The 14749-nt window shown below is 38.7% G+C and overlaps 1 protein-coding gene and 1 long non-coding RNA gene across 2 annotated transcripts in view; both read right to left on the bottom strand.

The window, feature by feature from the left end:
- The window catches only part of CDH8 (cadherin 8), a 107088-nt gene extending 96569 nt beyond the window's left edge, over window positions 1-10519 (bottom strand). The window contains exon 1 of the mRNA XM_026036514.1: window positions 10257-10519. Within this exon, the coding sequence (XP_025892299.1) occupies window positions 10257-10508 (252 nt within the window). The 5' untranslated portion in view covers window positions 10509-10519. The remainder of the gene's footprint in view (window positions 1-10256) is intronic.
- Window positions 10520-10608: 89 nt separating this feature from the next.
- LOC112944996 overlaps window positions 10609-14749 on the bottom strand; it is a 17492-nt gene continuing 13351 nt past the window's right edge. Inside the window, exon 2 of the long non-coding RNA XR_003248905.1 lies at window positions 10609-10693. This is a non-coding gene — a long non-coding RNA (uncharacterized LOC112944996). The remainder of the gene's footprint in view (window positions 10694-14749) is intronic.

The raw sequence follows: 14749 nt of genomic DNA, 5'->3' as shown, positions 1-14749 counted from the left end.
CTCTGCCCACAACAACAGAGAACTGAACAGCGGCTTGTATCCCTATTAACTATTTTACCTAGTTTCTATCATTCATCCTTGTTATTTTGTCTGATGATAGACATATTAGACATATCTTTATCTGTACATATAAGTCATATATGTAGTCATACATACACTCAATCTTATATATATTCTGCAGTTCAGTATTAATGAAATAGAGTATGCTGCAGAAGAAATATAGTGTTAATTACTCAAAGTAGCACTTCTGTTCAAGTCTCCTACAAGCTCATCTGAGTTCTAATTGTGCTCTGAAATTCTCTCAATGCTTTGGTCTATTTGAAGGTTAACTTTTGGTCCCATGGAGATAAAGAAGCATATGCCAACATTTGAGAGATTTCATTGCCTGTATAAAGTTATGCTTGCTCATTTTTTCCTAGACCAGGTACTCTTGGGTAAAGTTATATTAAAGAGAGAATAGAAATTCTGTACATCCAAAGAAAATATTTTCCAATTACGCTTCATGAGATGCAGAAAATATTACAAGTGATAGAGGATTATGAATGAGATAATTACTGAGAGTGCAATGTACCTAAAGCTACAATAAAGGAAGAGAAAAATATTAATACGAGACCATTGACTGTTCTTCCTGCTTTTCTTAACGAAAGGCCAGAACAGTATTCAGGACAAAGCTCTGTACAATTTTGTAATACATCACAGGTATGATACATTATATACAAGACTATCTTTCCTACTAATAAAGCCCATCATTAATTCCTGTAAAAGAATGTATATCAGCTTTTATTTGACAGACAAAAAAACCATATGGCTCTAAAAACAAGCTTAATAAGAAATTTTTGCCTATTAGGAATCAGTTGAAAAGAACGGAGATTTAGAAATACATCAGATAGATATTCCTGCATTTAAATTATTTCATTTCACACATTCCTAGTGAGCAGAGCTGCATTTGCAATAGAACCCATGCTAGGTATAGAATAATAAAAAAAAAAAAACCTTGACTTCTAGAAATTAAAGTATGTCTCATTATCACTTCTTGATTCTCCTATGAAGTGATATCTCAATTATTTCTGAGATGCCCTAGTGAATATTTAAGCTACCACATACAATACAGTACAGGCACGAGCAACAAAGAAAATTTTTCATAGCTGCAGCTCTTTTCCTGCTGCAAAGCACAACCTGGCACACTATGCAAAATTATCTTTGGTGCATTTCTTTGGAAATTCAACTCACGATACTGCCACATCAACTACGATGTTACCATCAGCACAGAAGAGGTTAACAGAATTCCTAAAAGTATGCCAAAGGGCATCAAAATTACAGGGACTAGTCCATACAGATAGAAAGCTTTATGAGGGCTGTTTTTTTTTTATCCTCCTCTGCTCACTTCACTAAGGAAAAAACAACAGGTTTCACCAATGAAACACATCCACAACCAGTTATTGCCATTCCCTCTTTTTAGCAGCAACTCTCTTTATATTCCCTTAGATACATCCACCAACTTGGGTGCACATAGCCATCTGCACATCAGCTTTCACCTCCATACAGCCATCCTGGCTTTTTCTTTTGTCTCCTTGCCCTCATAGGCACTATATAAAGGTCTGTGCATTAAACTGGATTGAGACATAGTCCCTTGTGACTTTCCCAGCAGGATCTGAATGGAATTTGACCTCTTGCATCTGAAGCAAGGCAAAGTATTCAGATACCTCTTTCTCTTAGTCCCCAAAGCACTTCAACAAAGCAGAAATCCAAACTGCATAACATGTTACAGGGCGTAATAGAGACAAGGAACTTAAAAGTTAAGTGGCAGAAAAAATAATACAGAAAGAAATAAATATTACTGGATTATTAGTCTCCTAGAGAATTCTCAAATGATCTTAAGAGATTTCTTCTGCTAGTGGCTCATGGGGATATTAATTTTTGTGTATTCTGAGGACTATCATGGTCATTAATGTCAGAAGTTTACCAAGAAAAAGGCCCCTATGGTTGGTTACTTTGACCCACTCCAGCCTAGATCCTACTCCACTACAGAGGCTCTAGAGGCCTTAAATATATAATGGGCTATGAGAAGAATCAGTATTTGCAACCTTGCAGGCTGCCAGCCTGCCTTATTAAGATGATATCAATGCTTTCCTTGCACAAAGAAACGAGTTTGGAAACAAGATGAAACCACATTGGGCTATTTCAGAGTGGGGAAATAGCTCCTATGTTTTCTAGCCTTTCTGCAATTTGCAGAATAAAGTATTCTGATTCTGCATATGAGATGTCAGCTGGAGTAAATACTGACTCAGTCATAGTCATTTTCTTCACCTTATAAGTATAAAATAGTAATTTAAATAACTCATTCCATGCACTGTAGTAATCCCATTGGCTCCAGGCTGGACTTTCAGCCTAAATCGCGGAGCAAAATTTTGGTTTGTTTTCTCTCAGACTTTGTCCCACAGGGAACTGTGTATTACGGCCTTCGTGCACAGCGCACGTGACTGAGATAGAAACATTTATTCACAAAATGCTTAGCTTAGCTGCTGCTCACAGCTATGCCATGGACTTGAGGCACAACTGCAGATAATTTAAATCACCTGCCTACACTTTCTGTGTTTGTGTTTTCATCCTCAGCTGCAGCCTGTGTATCCCACCTGGGCAGCAGCCTCTCTGAAGCTGGCATTGCCTCCTAAAAAAAAAAAAAAAAAAAAAAGAAATCTGTAGCACAAACAATTTGGCTAGGGCTTATGTTATACAAATAGCAGTATCAACAGCCTTCTCCCCTACCCTCCAAATGTACCATTTCTTATATACACTGTAGCTGACTTGATAAAAATGCCCCCACAAGTGCTCTGGGAGTATGTACAACCTTTGCAGGAATTCACAAAACAAGAACCAAGTCCCTAAAAAATCCCTCTGGCTTAAAGCTCAATTCTCTCTGTGCACCTTCTCCTGCCAGCTGAAATCCTGGTATGTGCTTTAAATGATTTAGGTAACATCTGGTTATTTATAGGAAAACTGAACATAAAGCAAGTTTAAATCCTTGTATATTTAGATCAACACTTGCTTGTAGTTCACCTAATCTCTGAGCAACAATGAAGGCCAATTAATTAGCAAAAATATAGTAAAAAATTTAAAATGCCATATTGGCATTAAGTCTTTTTTCAGATGATTTTGTATGAAGGAGGACAGACAAGTATTTTGCCTCTGGACGTTGTACTTTCTTGTCCCTATGACAGGACAATAAGAGAAATCACAGACGGTGCCAATGATCTACATTAAATGCATCACACTGCATAATAAGAGAACAGGTTGCCTACAGAACAGATGCTTTCAAAAGAGAGAGAGAGAGTGAAAAGAGAATAGTAAATATGCTGGTAATTATATTTAGAAAACTTTTTCTATAAAAATGTTACATTTTGCATCAGGCTCTAAGTTGAGAAATGCCAAGTTCTCAGGATTTTGTATCATGCTTTAGCATACAGAATCAGCATGACTTCTGTTGCAGATCATCCCAGATTAATCCAAAAATATTTATCCTCGTTCATTTTAATACAACGAATTCTTAGATCAAGAACATGTCATAGTTGCTAATGATGCTTGTAGCCTGAAAATCCAAAAAAAAAAAAAAAAAAAAACCCCAAAGTGATAAAAAACCACTGTGGTTTGCTCGAATTCCCCTCTCCTGGCTGTAGGACTCTGCCTGTATCCTAAATGCACTTCATCTGCAGACACCCACCACCACACTAAAATTCCTCTCTCCTCATCTGGTAACAAAAGCCCCATTCCATGCAGGTAACTCTCTCAGCAAGTGAAAAGAAAATTAGACAAAATAGTTTCTGGAGTTAAGCCAGAAGATGACCAGGGCGCTCGGCTAAGCAATAAATGTTGCTGTTTCTGCCTACGTCTGGGCTCCTTGCCTTCAGCGGTACCCCCTGAATCAGTCCTTTATTTCCCTGCTTTCCCCCTCATTGAGAGGATCTAACGGCACACGAAGCCCAAACGCTCCCTAGCAGCTCGGCTTCTATTCACCAGGGGCTGGGTGTGCAGCAGAGTTATTGAGCTCAGACCTTGGAACAAGAAAAGGGACTTCTTATGTTGCTCCTAATGATTCCTCCGGTTAATTCAGGAATGGCATTGATAGTCTCCGGGGAGAGCCACGCTTACTTTTTCTTAGCTGCTGGCATGGCTGCTGTAAAATAAAAGCTTTGAAAGAAGTTATGGAAGGGGAAATCTTTAGTAGAAAGTGCTTAGGAAAAAAAGTTCTATATTGCCACAGGTAATTACAGACATTACCACAGGATTACTACAGGTGTTCCCCAGGGATCATAAAGAGGTTACTCAAATGCAAATATTTGCATAAATAGCTTTAGGAAAAGGGTCTATATTTTCAGTTTCATGTGCCCCACATTGTTTTTAAGTAATAGTTACATTTAAATACTAAAATACTGACTGCAGTAAGCTATTTCTGCAAGGAAGCTGACTGTTTCACACCCAAAGATTAACGTGCACAGCATCAGCACCCCTGGCTTCATCAAAAACAAAACCCTCAGCTGCGAAGTGCTTGGGTCTGCAGCACACAAAAGGCATCCCCCCCCCCCAGCTCGCCTCTTCTTCTCTCCTTTTCCTAAGGAACAGCCTTGTAAACAGAACTTTCAAGGTATAAAACCTTGCAAACTGTTTCCTGTTATTTTCATGTACAGACCATTTTTTTCTTGTGATTACTGTGAATGGGTAATTAACATATATATATATATATATAAAACCTTGCTGAATTTGTGCACGAGCTAAAAAGCTGACCTTTCTCAAAAGTAATTCAGCCCCGCAGGTATCACTCCCTTCAGCTCCAGCGTTCTCTCTGGAAGCCTGCACATCCTGCAGGTCTGCATTAAATACCTCCCACACTTGAGTCTCAGAAAACTGAAGAACATCATATCAGCACCTGACAACAGCGCTGAGATGGGAACTTTCCACCTTTCTGCTCTGAAACTTGTGCCCCATTACTTACAGGAGGTCACCACTCCCATGAGTTTCTCTGGTGGCTTCTCAGTGCCCTGCACAAGATGTTGGCCACGCTCAGAACCCCTAGCAAGGAAACACAACATGGCAATTGCCACTAGCTGCCTTTGCACGTGCAGTTCAGGCACCAGATGGGACCCTACCACTGAAGGCAATTGCAAAAGCAACACTGGGAAGCCCAAACAGAATTCACGTATCAGTAGGTGATCACATGGAAGCCTCTCAATTTCTTCATACTATCACTTTAGTATTTTCCATACTTAAACATTTCAACTCAATGAGAAGAAAAAAAAAAAAAAAAAAAAAAAAAGAAGTGTTTAGATCAACGTATTGAAAAAAATTATACAAGCTTTTAATTCTTCATGAAGAAAAAGAAAAAAGAAAACCCTCAACTTTATCTACTTTTTTTTTTCCAGGAAATTTAGAAATCTGCATGGCTTCACAAAAATATCACAAGGAAATCTTAGTGATGATAACGTTAAGGCAGCAACAAGAAATGTAAATGCCTCATCAGACACAGTGTAATAATATTCATCATATATACACACCATTTAAAAATGTTTTTATGCAATCTAAAATGTGGCTGCCAGTCACAGGCAAGAAAACGTTCCCGTTTTAATAAAGAAAGTGCAGATGGCTCAGAGGCTGGCTGGTGTTTTGTGGCTTGCAGCCTATGGAGGCTTCAGAAAGAGGCTGCCTTCAGACTGCCTTAGCCCCGTGTGCTCCACGCTCGGACGTGCCACGTCCTCCATCTCCTGCTCCAGCAGCACGAAGCAGAAAGGGAGAAGGCAGCACAGGCAGCTCTGCTCTCTGATGAAAGGGCTCTTCAGAGGTATCATCAGGCCAGCTGTGTAGGCTGATATCCAGGTGTTCTGTATCATAACCCTACTCAAATTATGCTTATAGCATGCCCCTAGACTGGAGGACAGGAATCATGAAAGTATTCAAACCTTGTCAGCTACATTCCCAGAAATGCACAGAAATGTGACCTGAGATTCTCAATATAGGTATATTCTTGTTCATTAGCAGAATAAGCTAATAAGTTAAATGATTTTTACATTGCATTAAAAATTCATAAATGCTCTTGGCTCACTTTAATCAAATTGTTTGTACTCAAGTTGGTGGCATTCCAGATTTCTTTTTTTTTTGAGTTTGTTGAGTTTGTAGTTAAAAAGAAACAAATGAGATTTGTGCAGACTTGGGAATATTAATTTAAAAACTCTGCTTTTATCAAGCCTATATAAAATGGAGTACACTATTTAGTGGCTTTTTCAGCAATACTTGGTTACAAAGATTTTTTCAGAGCTACTTCGACTCCTGCTGACAGAGCAGGATTTAGACCATGTAAACAGGGACACAGTGTGAAGTACAGTCATCTCTCCTCCTGCAGAAGCAAGCAAAAGGCAGGGGCAATTAGCAATTTCTGTTAAAATTAGAGTAGAAAAATAAGTTCCCAGAAGCTGAAATGCATTATTTTATAAAAATTATAGTATATAACCTCAGTTGCAAGCCAACAAAAACATAGGGTTCAGAAATTGATGTTGACTTTGCAACACGTCAAGTCTTAAATATTTTATGGGACATATTTAAATCAGAGAGTAAAAAAAAAATTAACAGAAGGAAACAGAGGGAAAGTGTATACCATGGAGTTCTATAGTTTTAAGTATGAAACCTTTAAGAATGCGTGAACATGGGATGATATAATAGCCTCTGAAAGGCTTTACTACACTTACTTTTCACAATGATTTCTTCCACTTAGTGAAATAGTACATAATTCATCCCTGAAGTAATGAGATCCTTAGAGCTGCACACAATTCTGTTTTTATCAGTCAGTAGAACAGTATTTTCAGCAGCCCCATCATAATCACAAGCTCAATACCGGAACAAGGAAAACATACAGAAAGTTTTTTATAATTGAAAACCTTGTTTGCTTTGCATATATGTATCCCTCAGAGTTCATAAAACTATTTGCAAACTTAAAGCAGTGAGATTTCACCATTTCCTTGTTAAGGGATAAAATGTATGTTGGCAGGGAAATCAAAGCCTGCATAAAGCATGTATTTTGCAGAACATACAGCTTGAAGCTATTTATAAGTGCTCTCTGCATTTGCAGGTTCCATTTTTGCAGCAGCACAGCCTGAAGCGCCAGGCTGAAAACATCATAGCTCTCTGTTGCTCCTCCTATAGAAAAAATATTTATCCTCTAAAGGCCTGATCCTAAACCCCACATAACAAGGCAAAAATCCTCATCAGTCTCTAGGGCAGGAGCTGCCAAGCTCCCCGACCTCAGAAGCCGCCTACAAGAATTTACACGTAAGAGTCACAATTTGCAAGCCACATGAGACAGAAAGAAGGAAGGAAAAGCTCCACAATCAATGTTAAAAAAAAAAAAAAAAAAAAAAAAAAAAAAAAAAAAAAAAAAAAAAAAAAAAAAAAAAAAAAAAAAAAAAAAAAAAACTACCTGAGATTGCAAAAAAGCTGAAACGACCACACTCCTCCTAAGGCTCAATAGCTACCCCTGGGTTGTTTTCTCCCCTTTGCTGGCTTTTCAGAGCAACTCGCAGCCCTTCCATCAGTGACACCTGCACAGCAGCTGGTGCCACCAGCTCCTCAGGTGCTGCCAACACCAGGGTGCTCCTCCCAGCTCAGCCCATTTGATGGATCTCTCAGCAGGGAGAACATCACTGCAAAATGGGGCCTTGGGACTAGGAAGAGGTAGCTGGAGAGCAGCCTCAGAAGTTCTGCGAGATGTTGGGAAGTCCTCCAAGAGAAGTACCACAGAAATGGCACAGATCTAAAGAACTATTAGTGGTTCTTTTGTGTCTGGGCTTAATTACTGATTCATTTAGTGGTCAGAGAATAAGAAAAACTGAAAAACTTGGTGATCTTTATGCTCTTTTATGTTCCCTCTGTGTGCTGATTTTGCAGTGCATCTGCTGCAGAGCGCAAAAAGGGGCAGCAGAGGAGCAAAGGTTCTGCCTAGCTACTCCCATCCACAGGGACCCACAGCGTCCCTGAATCTGCACCGCTGGGCTGAGGTAGGGGATGCTCGGGAAGGTGCAACAAGCTGGCAAGGTGCACTGCTGTTAGTATGGATGAAGCAAAAATAAAGAAAAAGAGATGTAAATCTTGGGCTGTAAAACTGCCTTTGTGCATTGTGAACAAAACTAGGCTCATTATTTTGTAGGTTTCTAGAAAAGTGTATTTATACACATATAGAAAATACATATCAACTTCTGCTTCACTTACCTAAAGTTTCTAATTATCTGTTTGTACAATACATATACTACTATGAGAAAAACACCAGCTAACACCCTACAATAGTGCAAGATCAGGCAAAACAACAAGTCAGATCCATACAATTAGATTTTCCTCAAGAATGTTCCCTTTGATGTCGCTGAGCTGTCAAGTATTGCACTTGTTTGGAGATTATGCCTGTACTTTAAAGGTGTAACATGAGAGCAAGAACCACACTACCCGTATAACTACACAAAGCAGATCTGGCCCCAAAACTGAAGCAGCCTACTTGTGTGGTACCATTCTCTCCACAGTTTTAAGTCTTTTTACAGTAACTTGCTGTAAAATATTCTACTGAGTGCCATTCATTCATTCGAATGTATGGCCAAAATGATCATATGTCGTATGGCACAAAAACACTTAATAAGGCCACAGAATGAAGGAGTCCTCCAGCTGTGCGAAAGCCATTGGCAGGGGGTAAAATGGAAAGGTTGAAAGAAGAATTCAAGTAAAAAAAAAAGAAAAGAAAAAAGAAAGAGATGAGGAGGAACTAGGCAAGAGAGTGCAAATCTACCATGAATTCTGAAAAGGAGGTTATTTTTAAATTGCAATGGATAAGAAACCAATGAGGATGAGAGCAACCAAAAATGTCACAGCCCAGCTTTGAGAAGGAGGAGCGCATTTTCCTTGTGACATTCCGCACACCTTCAAGTTTTGAGAGTAAGGATTGCCAAGAACCATGAAAGAGGGAGCTGCTGCTTTCAAGTCAGGAAGGGCTAAGAGCAGCTCTGAAAGATGCCGAGCACCTCTATTCCCAATGACTACAACGGAGTTTGAAAGTGCCTATAGCAACCTCAGGAAAGAAAAATAAGCCAAAAAGTAAGGAGGGTGATAAACACAGACAATGACTACAAGAATACTTAAGTCTGAGTTGTATAATAAACCACAGATTTCTCTTTACAGAGTGGCCATTGCCACTCCTGTATATTATGTCATATACTATGCAGAATTTCTAAAGTCATCCTGAGATTAAATGACATCCATGATATCTGTTCTCACTTTTTTTTTGCACAATTTGAACAGCTAAGAAACATAGCAATAATAATAGTCCCTTTGAATAAACAAAGGAAACTGCAGTCTCATGAAGGAGATGCCCTGCGTTCCCGACTACTAACTTTAAAGTCAAACATGCATTTAGGAGCAGTTACTTCTTTACCAAGCCAAGTTTGTTGATAATACGATGACCCATGATCTCTTTTTAGAAATAGTGATTCAATGGTTCAGGGTAAAACAGAGCCACAAAATAAGCTAATTCCTAGCAGGAATCAAAAGGGTAAGGCAAAAGACAAGCTAGAGCACACATGAAAACACGGTAATTTTCCCTGTGCTATTTTCATCTTCCTAACTTTGAAAGTAGACTATAAAATAATATGGCAATAATATTGTTTATATACATACACATCAAAATCTCTCTAAAAGTATACAGGCTAGCTACTTCAAATTTGCCACACTTTCTTTTAATGTGTTTTCATTTTTTTTATTTTTGCAGATTCCTGGAGCATAAAATGCTTATGTGTAGTCAGGCTGGAGGTGGAAAATGACCTGTAAGTATTGCACTCTTTTTGAATGAACATAAACAGGATCATTTTTACAAAAGCTGCTTTGGTGAAGAATCTTCAGCTGACAAAGTACGAGAACTAATTATATTCAGATATGGATGTGCACATGCTCCTATACTTCTGCTGTAAAATGGAATATGAGTAAGTTTAGTAGACAGCAAGTTCAGAAGTTTATCTCATTCCCTGAAGTCCCGGCCTTTCCCATAGTTTCCCACTGTAGTTAACCACAAAATCAAATCCCTAGAAAGTCATCTATTTAAAGCACAAGTTTATAGACATTAGAGAGGAATTTCAGAATGACAGAGCATCTCAAATTTGAACAGTTTAGAATAATCCAAGTGACTGAAGACCTTCACATACTCTCTATTTGCATATTCAGAGAAATAACAAATCTTGCCTTACCCGGCCAACTAGTATTGGTTCAGGTCCAGAAAATTCTTCTAATACAAACATTTGATTCCAAACCCAGCCTCTCTTGGAACGATTCAAAACTCTCTGTTCTTCAGTTAGCCTCTTTAGTTCTGTACTGGATCCACTTGGTAATATTTGAGATTGATTCATCGGAGCCATATAAATGGAAGGAAGGAGAGTAATCCATAATATTATTAATGGAGTCCATGTATCCATAAGCATTTCCGTTAGTCTTTCTGGCATTGTACCACAAGCTTCACAAATCACCACAGAAATGAAATTATTACTTTGCTTTCCTCCAGACTGTCGCAATCCAATTCATCATGCATTTACTTACAGCTCCTCCATGTGTTAACCGCACAGTCAATATAAAAATAGCTTAGATTATAAAAACATGATCCATTGAGTTTTCCAGTCATTAAAGACTCCTGGTGATGTGGAAAAAAAAAAAAAAAAAGTCATTAGTGAGTAAAGAGCTTGCAAAAGTGCATTGAAAGGTTTTAAAATACAAATATAACACAATGTGGCTTGTTTATAATGTAAAAGTATTACATAATCTTAATGTATATTATTTGGGTTCAAAAACAAGAATTAAGACATTCTACTAATTTCTTTAAGGTCTGCAACAGTGAGAAGCAGGAAGAACCTGAGTAAATACACTCTCTAAGAATATACTTTATTCATAGTTTGTCCTGGGGACTAATGAAGCTCTAGGCCTTATTCCTACCCTATACTTTCTAGGCCAGTTGACTACAAACAACAAAACAAATAATGTAAAGTCAAATAAAATAACATTCTTGCCCATTTAAAACACATTCTCTTTTGCTCTACAAAAATGAAAGATTTACAGTAAATTTATAAAGCTCTGATTTAGCTTTGATTAAAAGCTCTGATAAAGCTCCGATTTTACACCCTTGGATGAGCAGCCATCAAGCTGCAGCAACAGAACCTTGCTGCTCCCAGAAGGGCTCCCAGAATGGCAGGGCTGGAAAGTCCTCCTTGAAATCCCCACCCTGTCTCAGACCATTGCCAGCATCTGAGCAAGCTCCTTTATTTACATCTCAACTGCAAAACTCCCACTATCTCTCTCAGAGAAAGCACACAGTCAGATTTGATTTCAATGACGTTTTCCTTGGTGGACATTTTAGGAGCATTTTGTCTTCCTTTCCCCACCCTCTTTTCCGTGCATTAGATCCACATCGGGTTTCATCTCAGCAGAAATATTCTCTGAAAGGAACAAGTTAATGTAGTGGGGCTTGCTAATGCCTCAGTGATTGGCAAAACCTGAAATGTAGCCACAGATTACTTAAAAAGATAAATGGGATATCACTCAAGCAGGGAGGTTATTCTACAGCTACTCTGATGAGGTTGGAGTGGTCTAAAAAGATTCCTGATACATTTTCATTGACTGATTCAAATCCAAACAATCTCATGAGAAAGCACTCATGAGAAGCTAGGTAGAAAACTGCCTACCCCCAGGCTTGCAGTGTATCTTAGGCCTTTTTTTTTTTCCCCTTTAAATTGAGCTTTTGGTGTTGCAAGAAAATCTTGCTGTTCATGTTTTCTAATTTTCAGACACAATCACAGACAAAAATTTTTGAACATGCAAATAAGACCAATAAAGCAGCAGTTTCATTTAAAAGCAAACAATGTAACAAAAAGCAATTCTTTTTAAACTGCAGTAATTGCCAAAGCAGCTGTGAAATCTGTTGCCTTGCAATCTAAAACTGTGAGGATCTTGTCTTGTCGAAATGGGAAGAGAGCTGTTACCAAACTGAAACTCGGGATCTCGCGTAGCATGGAAGAGCAGCGAGTTAACAGCACAGGGCTCTGACAGCGCATCAAGAATAGAGCGAATACACGTGACGAGAGAGAAGGAAAGAAATCAGAGAATACACTGTGGTCTTGCAGCGAGATTCTGGGAGAAACGTGAGGGAAGCAAGAGAGGCCTTCAGTCTCTCACCGTTCTCTACATCTCAGAGAAAAGGAGCAAGAAGAAACCATCAAACCATCTATGGGAAGGATCTGTCAAGTCTCTGCAAAGCCTCCCTGGTCCAGGGAATAAGCTACAGGACATCTTCTTTGTCCAAAAAGAAGCCTCAAAGTGATTCCAAGCAGGCCAGGATTGATTTTCTTAGACATTTTCTTTTCTTGAGCTCAAATTGGTACAGTTTTTATTACTTGCAAGACCAACTGATAACAATAAAGGAAAACACTTTTCATATTCAAAAGGCTTTTTGAAAACAACTCCTAATTAATCTACAGACTCTCTTCTAAAAGAGATGAAACAAATGAGATAAATACTATGATGCTCACAGAATTTTTTTTTGAAGTAAGAGCAAGATATTTGATTTTTCAAATTGCCCCTCTGAGTCCTTGGCAAGCAAGGATTCACTTCAGTAGATCCATCCCCCGTTCCTCCCCAAACTTCCTACCCATTACTCTTCACTTACTGCAATCAAATTTAGCTCTTATCCACCACCACCAATGCATCCTGATTCACCCTGACTGGGCCATCCTCACAGTACTCCCTGCAACAGAACTTTCCGGCAAGCAAATGCCAAAAGCACACAAATGATAATATTAATGCACAAACCACTTGCATTAAAGTCAATGAAATAATCCAGGAAATCTGACAGTTATGCAAAGACCATGAACACAGATGTGCAAGAAATTCTCCAGTGCCAATAGAAAAGTGAGTCAGGTCTTAGGTAATGCAGAGCAAAGAAATAAAATCTGCCTGGGCTTTGCATGTATCAATGTACTTGAGGGGTATATGATGGGTGAATAACAGTAGAGCTGGGTACTTATTTCTATGGCTAAAAACAGACCGTTGAAGCCTTTTGAGATTTACTTGAGAAAGAGAGTCTCATTTGGCATTCACCGCTCTATCAGGGAATGCTGGCATTTATTTTGTGCACAGCAGGAAGATTGTCCTGTCCCAAGGTCTTTTGTATAAATTGTATATTGTATATTGTACAAATTGTGTATTGTACATTGTAAAATGTATAAATTAATTTTCTTCCTCATTCCTGGGTTCAAATCACCATCTATGTGATTGGAAACCAAAAGATGGCATTGTGCAATGCTTTGCCCTGTAATCTTCATATTGACTAATATGAAAATCAATGAATTCCTGCTAGTCAGATTATAATTGTCTTGATTAAGTGCCCAGGAGCAATGGATAAGGTTCCCAAATGAGGCTACTATAACTGTGATAATATAGCCATGCTAATATAGACAAATGTCTGAGAGACACTTGGCAGCCAAGAAAGACTAGCAGGTGAGGTGCAGTGCATTTTTGTTTCTTATATTATTCAAGGGCCTAAGTGGGTGGTGAGCATGGAATGACAGAAAAATTATTCCAGTGAAGCCAGAACTGCCTTTTGCTAAGCAACCAGAAGACGATCAGCACGTGGCCCTTGCACACTATATTTCCATCTTTCACAAGGATTTGGTTGTGTTTATAAAAGCATAATTTTGACGATGAATTTTCAGGTTTTCAACTGCCCTTGGTTGTTTTCTTTAACAAAACTGTATTGTTCTTTAGTGATAAATCATCTCAGTGATTTACCCATATGGTTTATGATATATATGGCTATACATAGAACTTTATGCATGAGTTTACAAAAAAAGCTGCATTCTCTATGTAACCCTGAGCAGGGAAAGTGATACTTGAAATCTAAAGACCTTTCCATGTAACGAATAGACGAAAGAAAATGTGGCACTGTTGCAGATGGCAGAGCGTTAGATAATTACATTTCAAAACCATAAGGCTGTATTTGTAAATTTGGCTCTCTATACATAACCCCCAGAGAAGCAGCTGAACCTAAGCAGTCCTGTTCCCCGTCACTGCAATCACTGACACACTTTGGGCAGATACTGCTCTGCGGCTGCAAGCGCGGGGCGCATCTTGGAGCATCGCCCACGACTGCATGGCCTAGCGTTAGGTTTGGTGCACGTACAGCCCCAAAAGGCTTGCAGTTAGGCACAAGTTTATGAGCTCACACACATAACAAACAGTTACACTAAACACTAAATTCAGAAATTAATATCATGCAATTGCAATTTCTTTATGAAGTGACATCTATGTAGGTTACTTGTACTAGTTGACTCTGCTTTGTGCAGGCAATTAAGCATGCCAGTAGTTAGTTATAATAAGGAATAATTAATGATGACAGTAGCTCTTATTTTGCATAACATGTTGTTGATAGCTTTATGGTGGCTAGCATATCTGAAATAATTAATTTCATTACAATTATTTTAGAATCATCTTGTAGCTTTAAAGATGGACCCTGGAATGCAGTAGGTCCCTTATAAGGATTAATAAAATATATACAAGTAGTTTAATATAGAATCATAGAATCATAGAATCATAGAATGCCGAAGGTTGGAAGGGACCTCAGAGGTCATCGAGTCCAACCCCCCTGCTCACGCAGGGTCACCTAGAGCACGTGGCACAGGGCTGCATCCAAGCGGGTTTT

The sequence above is a fragment of the Nothoprocta perdicaria genome, unplaced genomic scaffold (genome assembly GCF_003342845.1).
Source record: "Nothoprocta perdicaria isolate Ctin4 unplaced genomic scaffold, notPer1 scaffold_18, whole genome shotgun sequence".
Classification (NCBI taxonomy): domain Eukaryota; kingdom Metazoa; phylum Chordata; class Aves; order Tinamiformes; family Tinamidae; genus Nothoprocta; species Nothoprocta perdicaria.
This window is presented reverse-complemented; position numbering and strand designations above follow the sequence as displayed.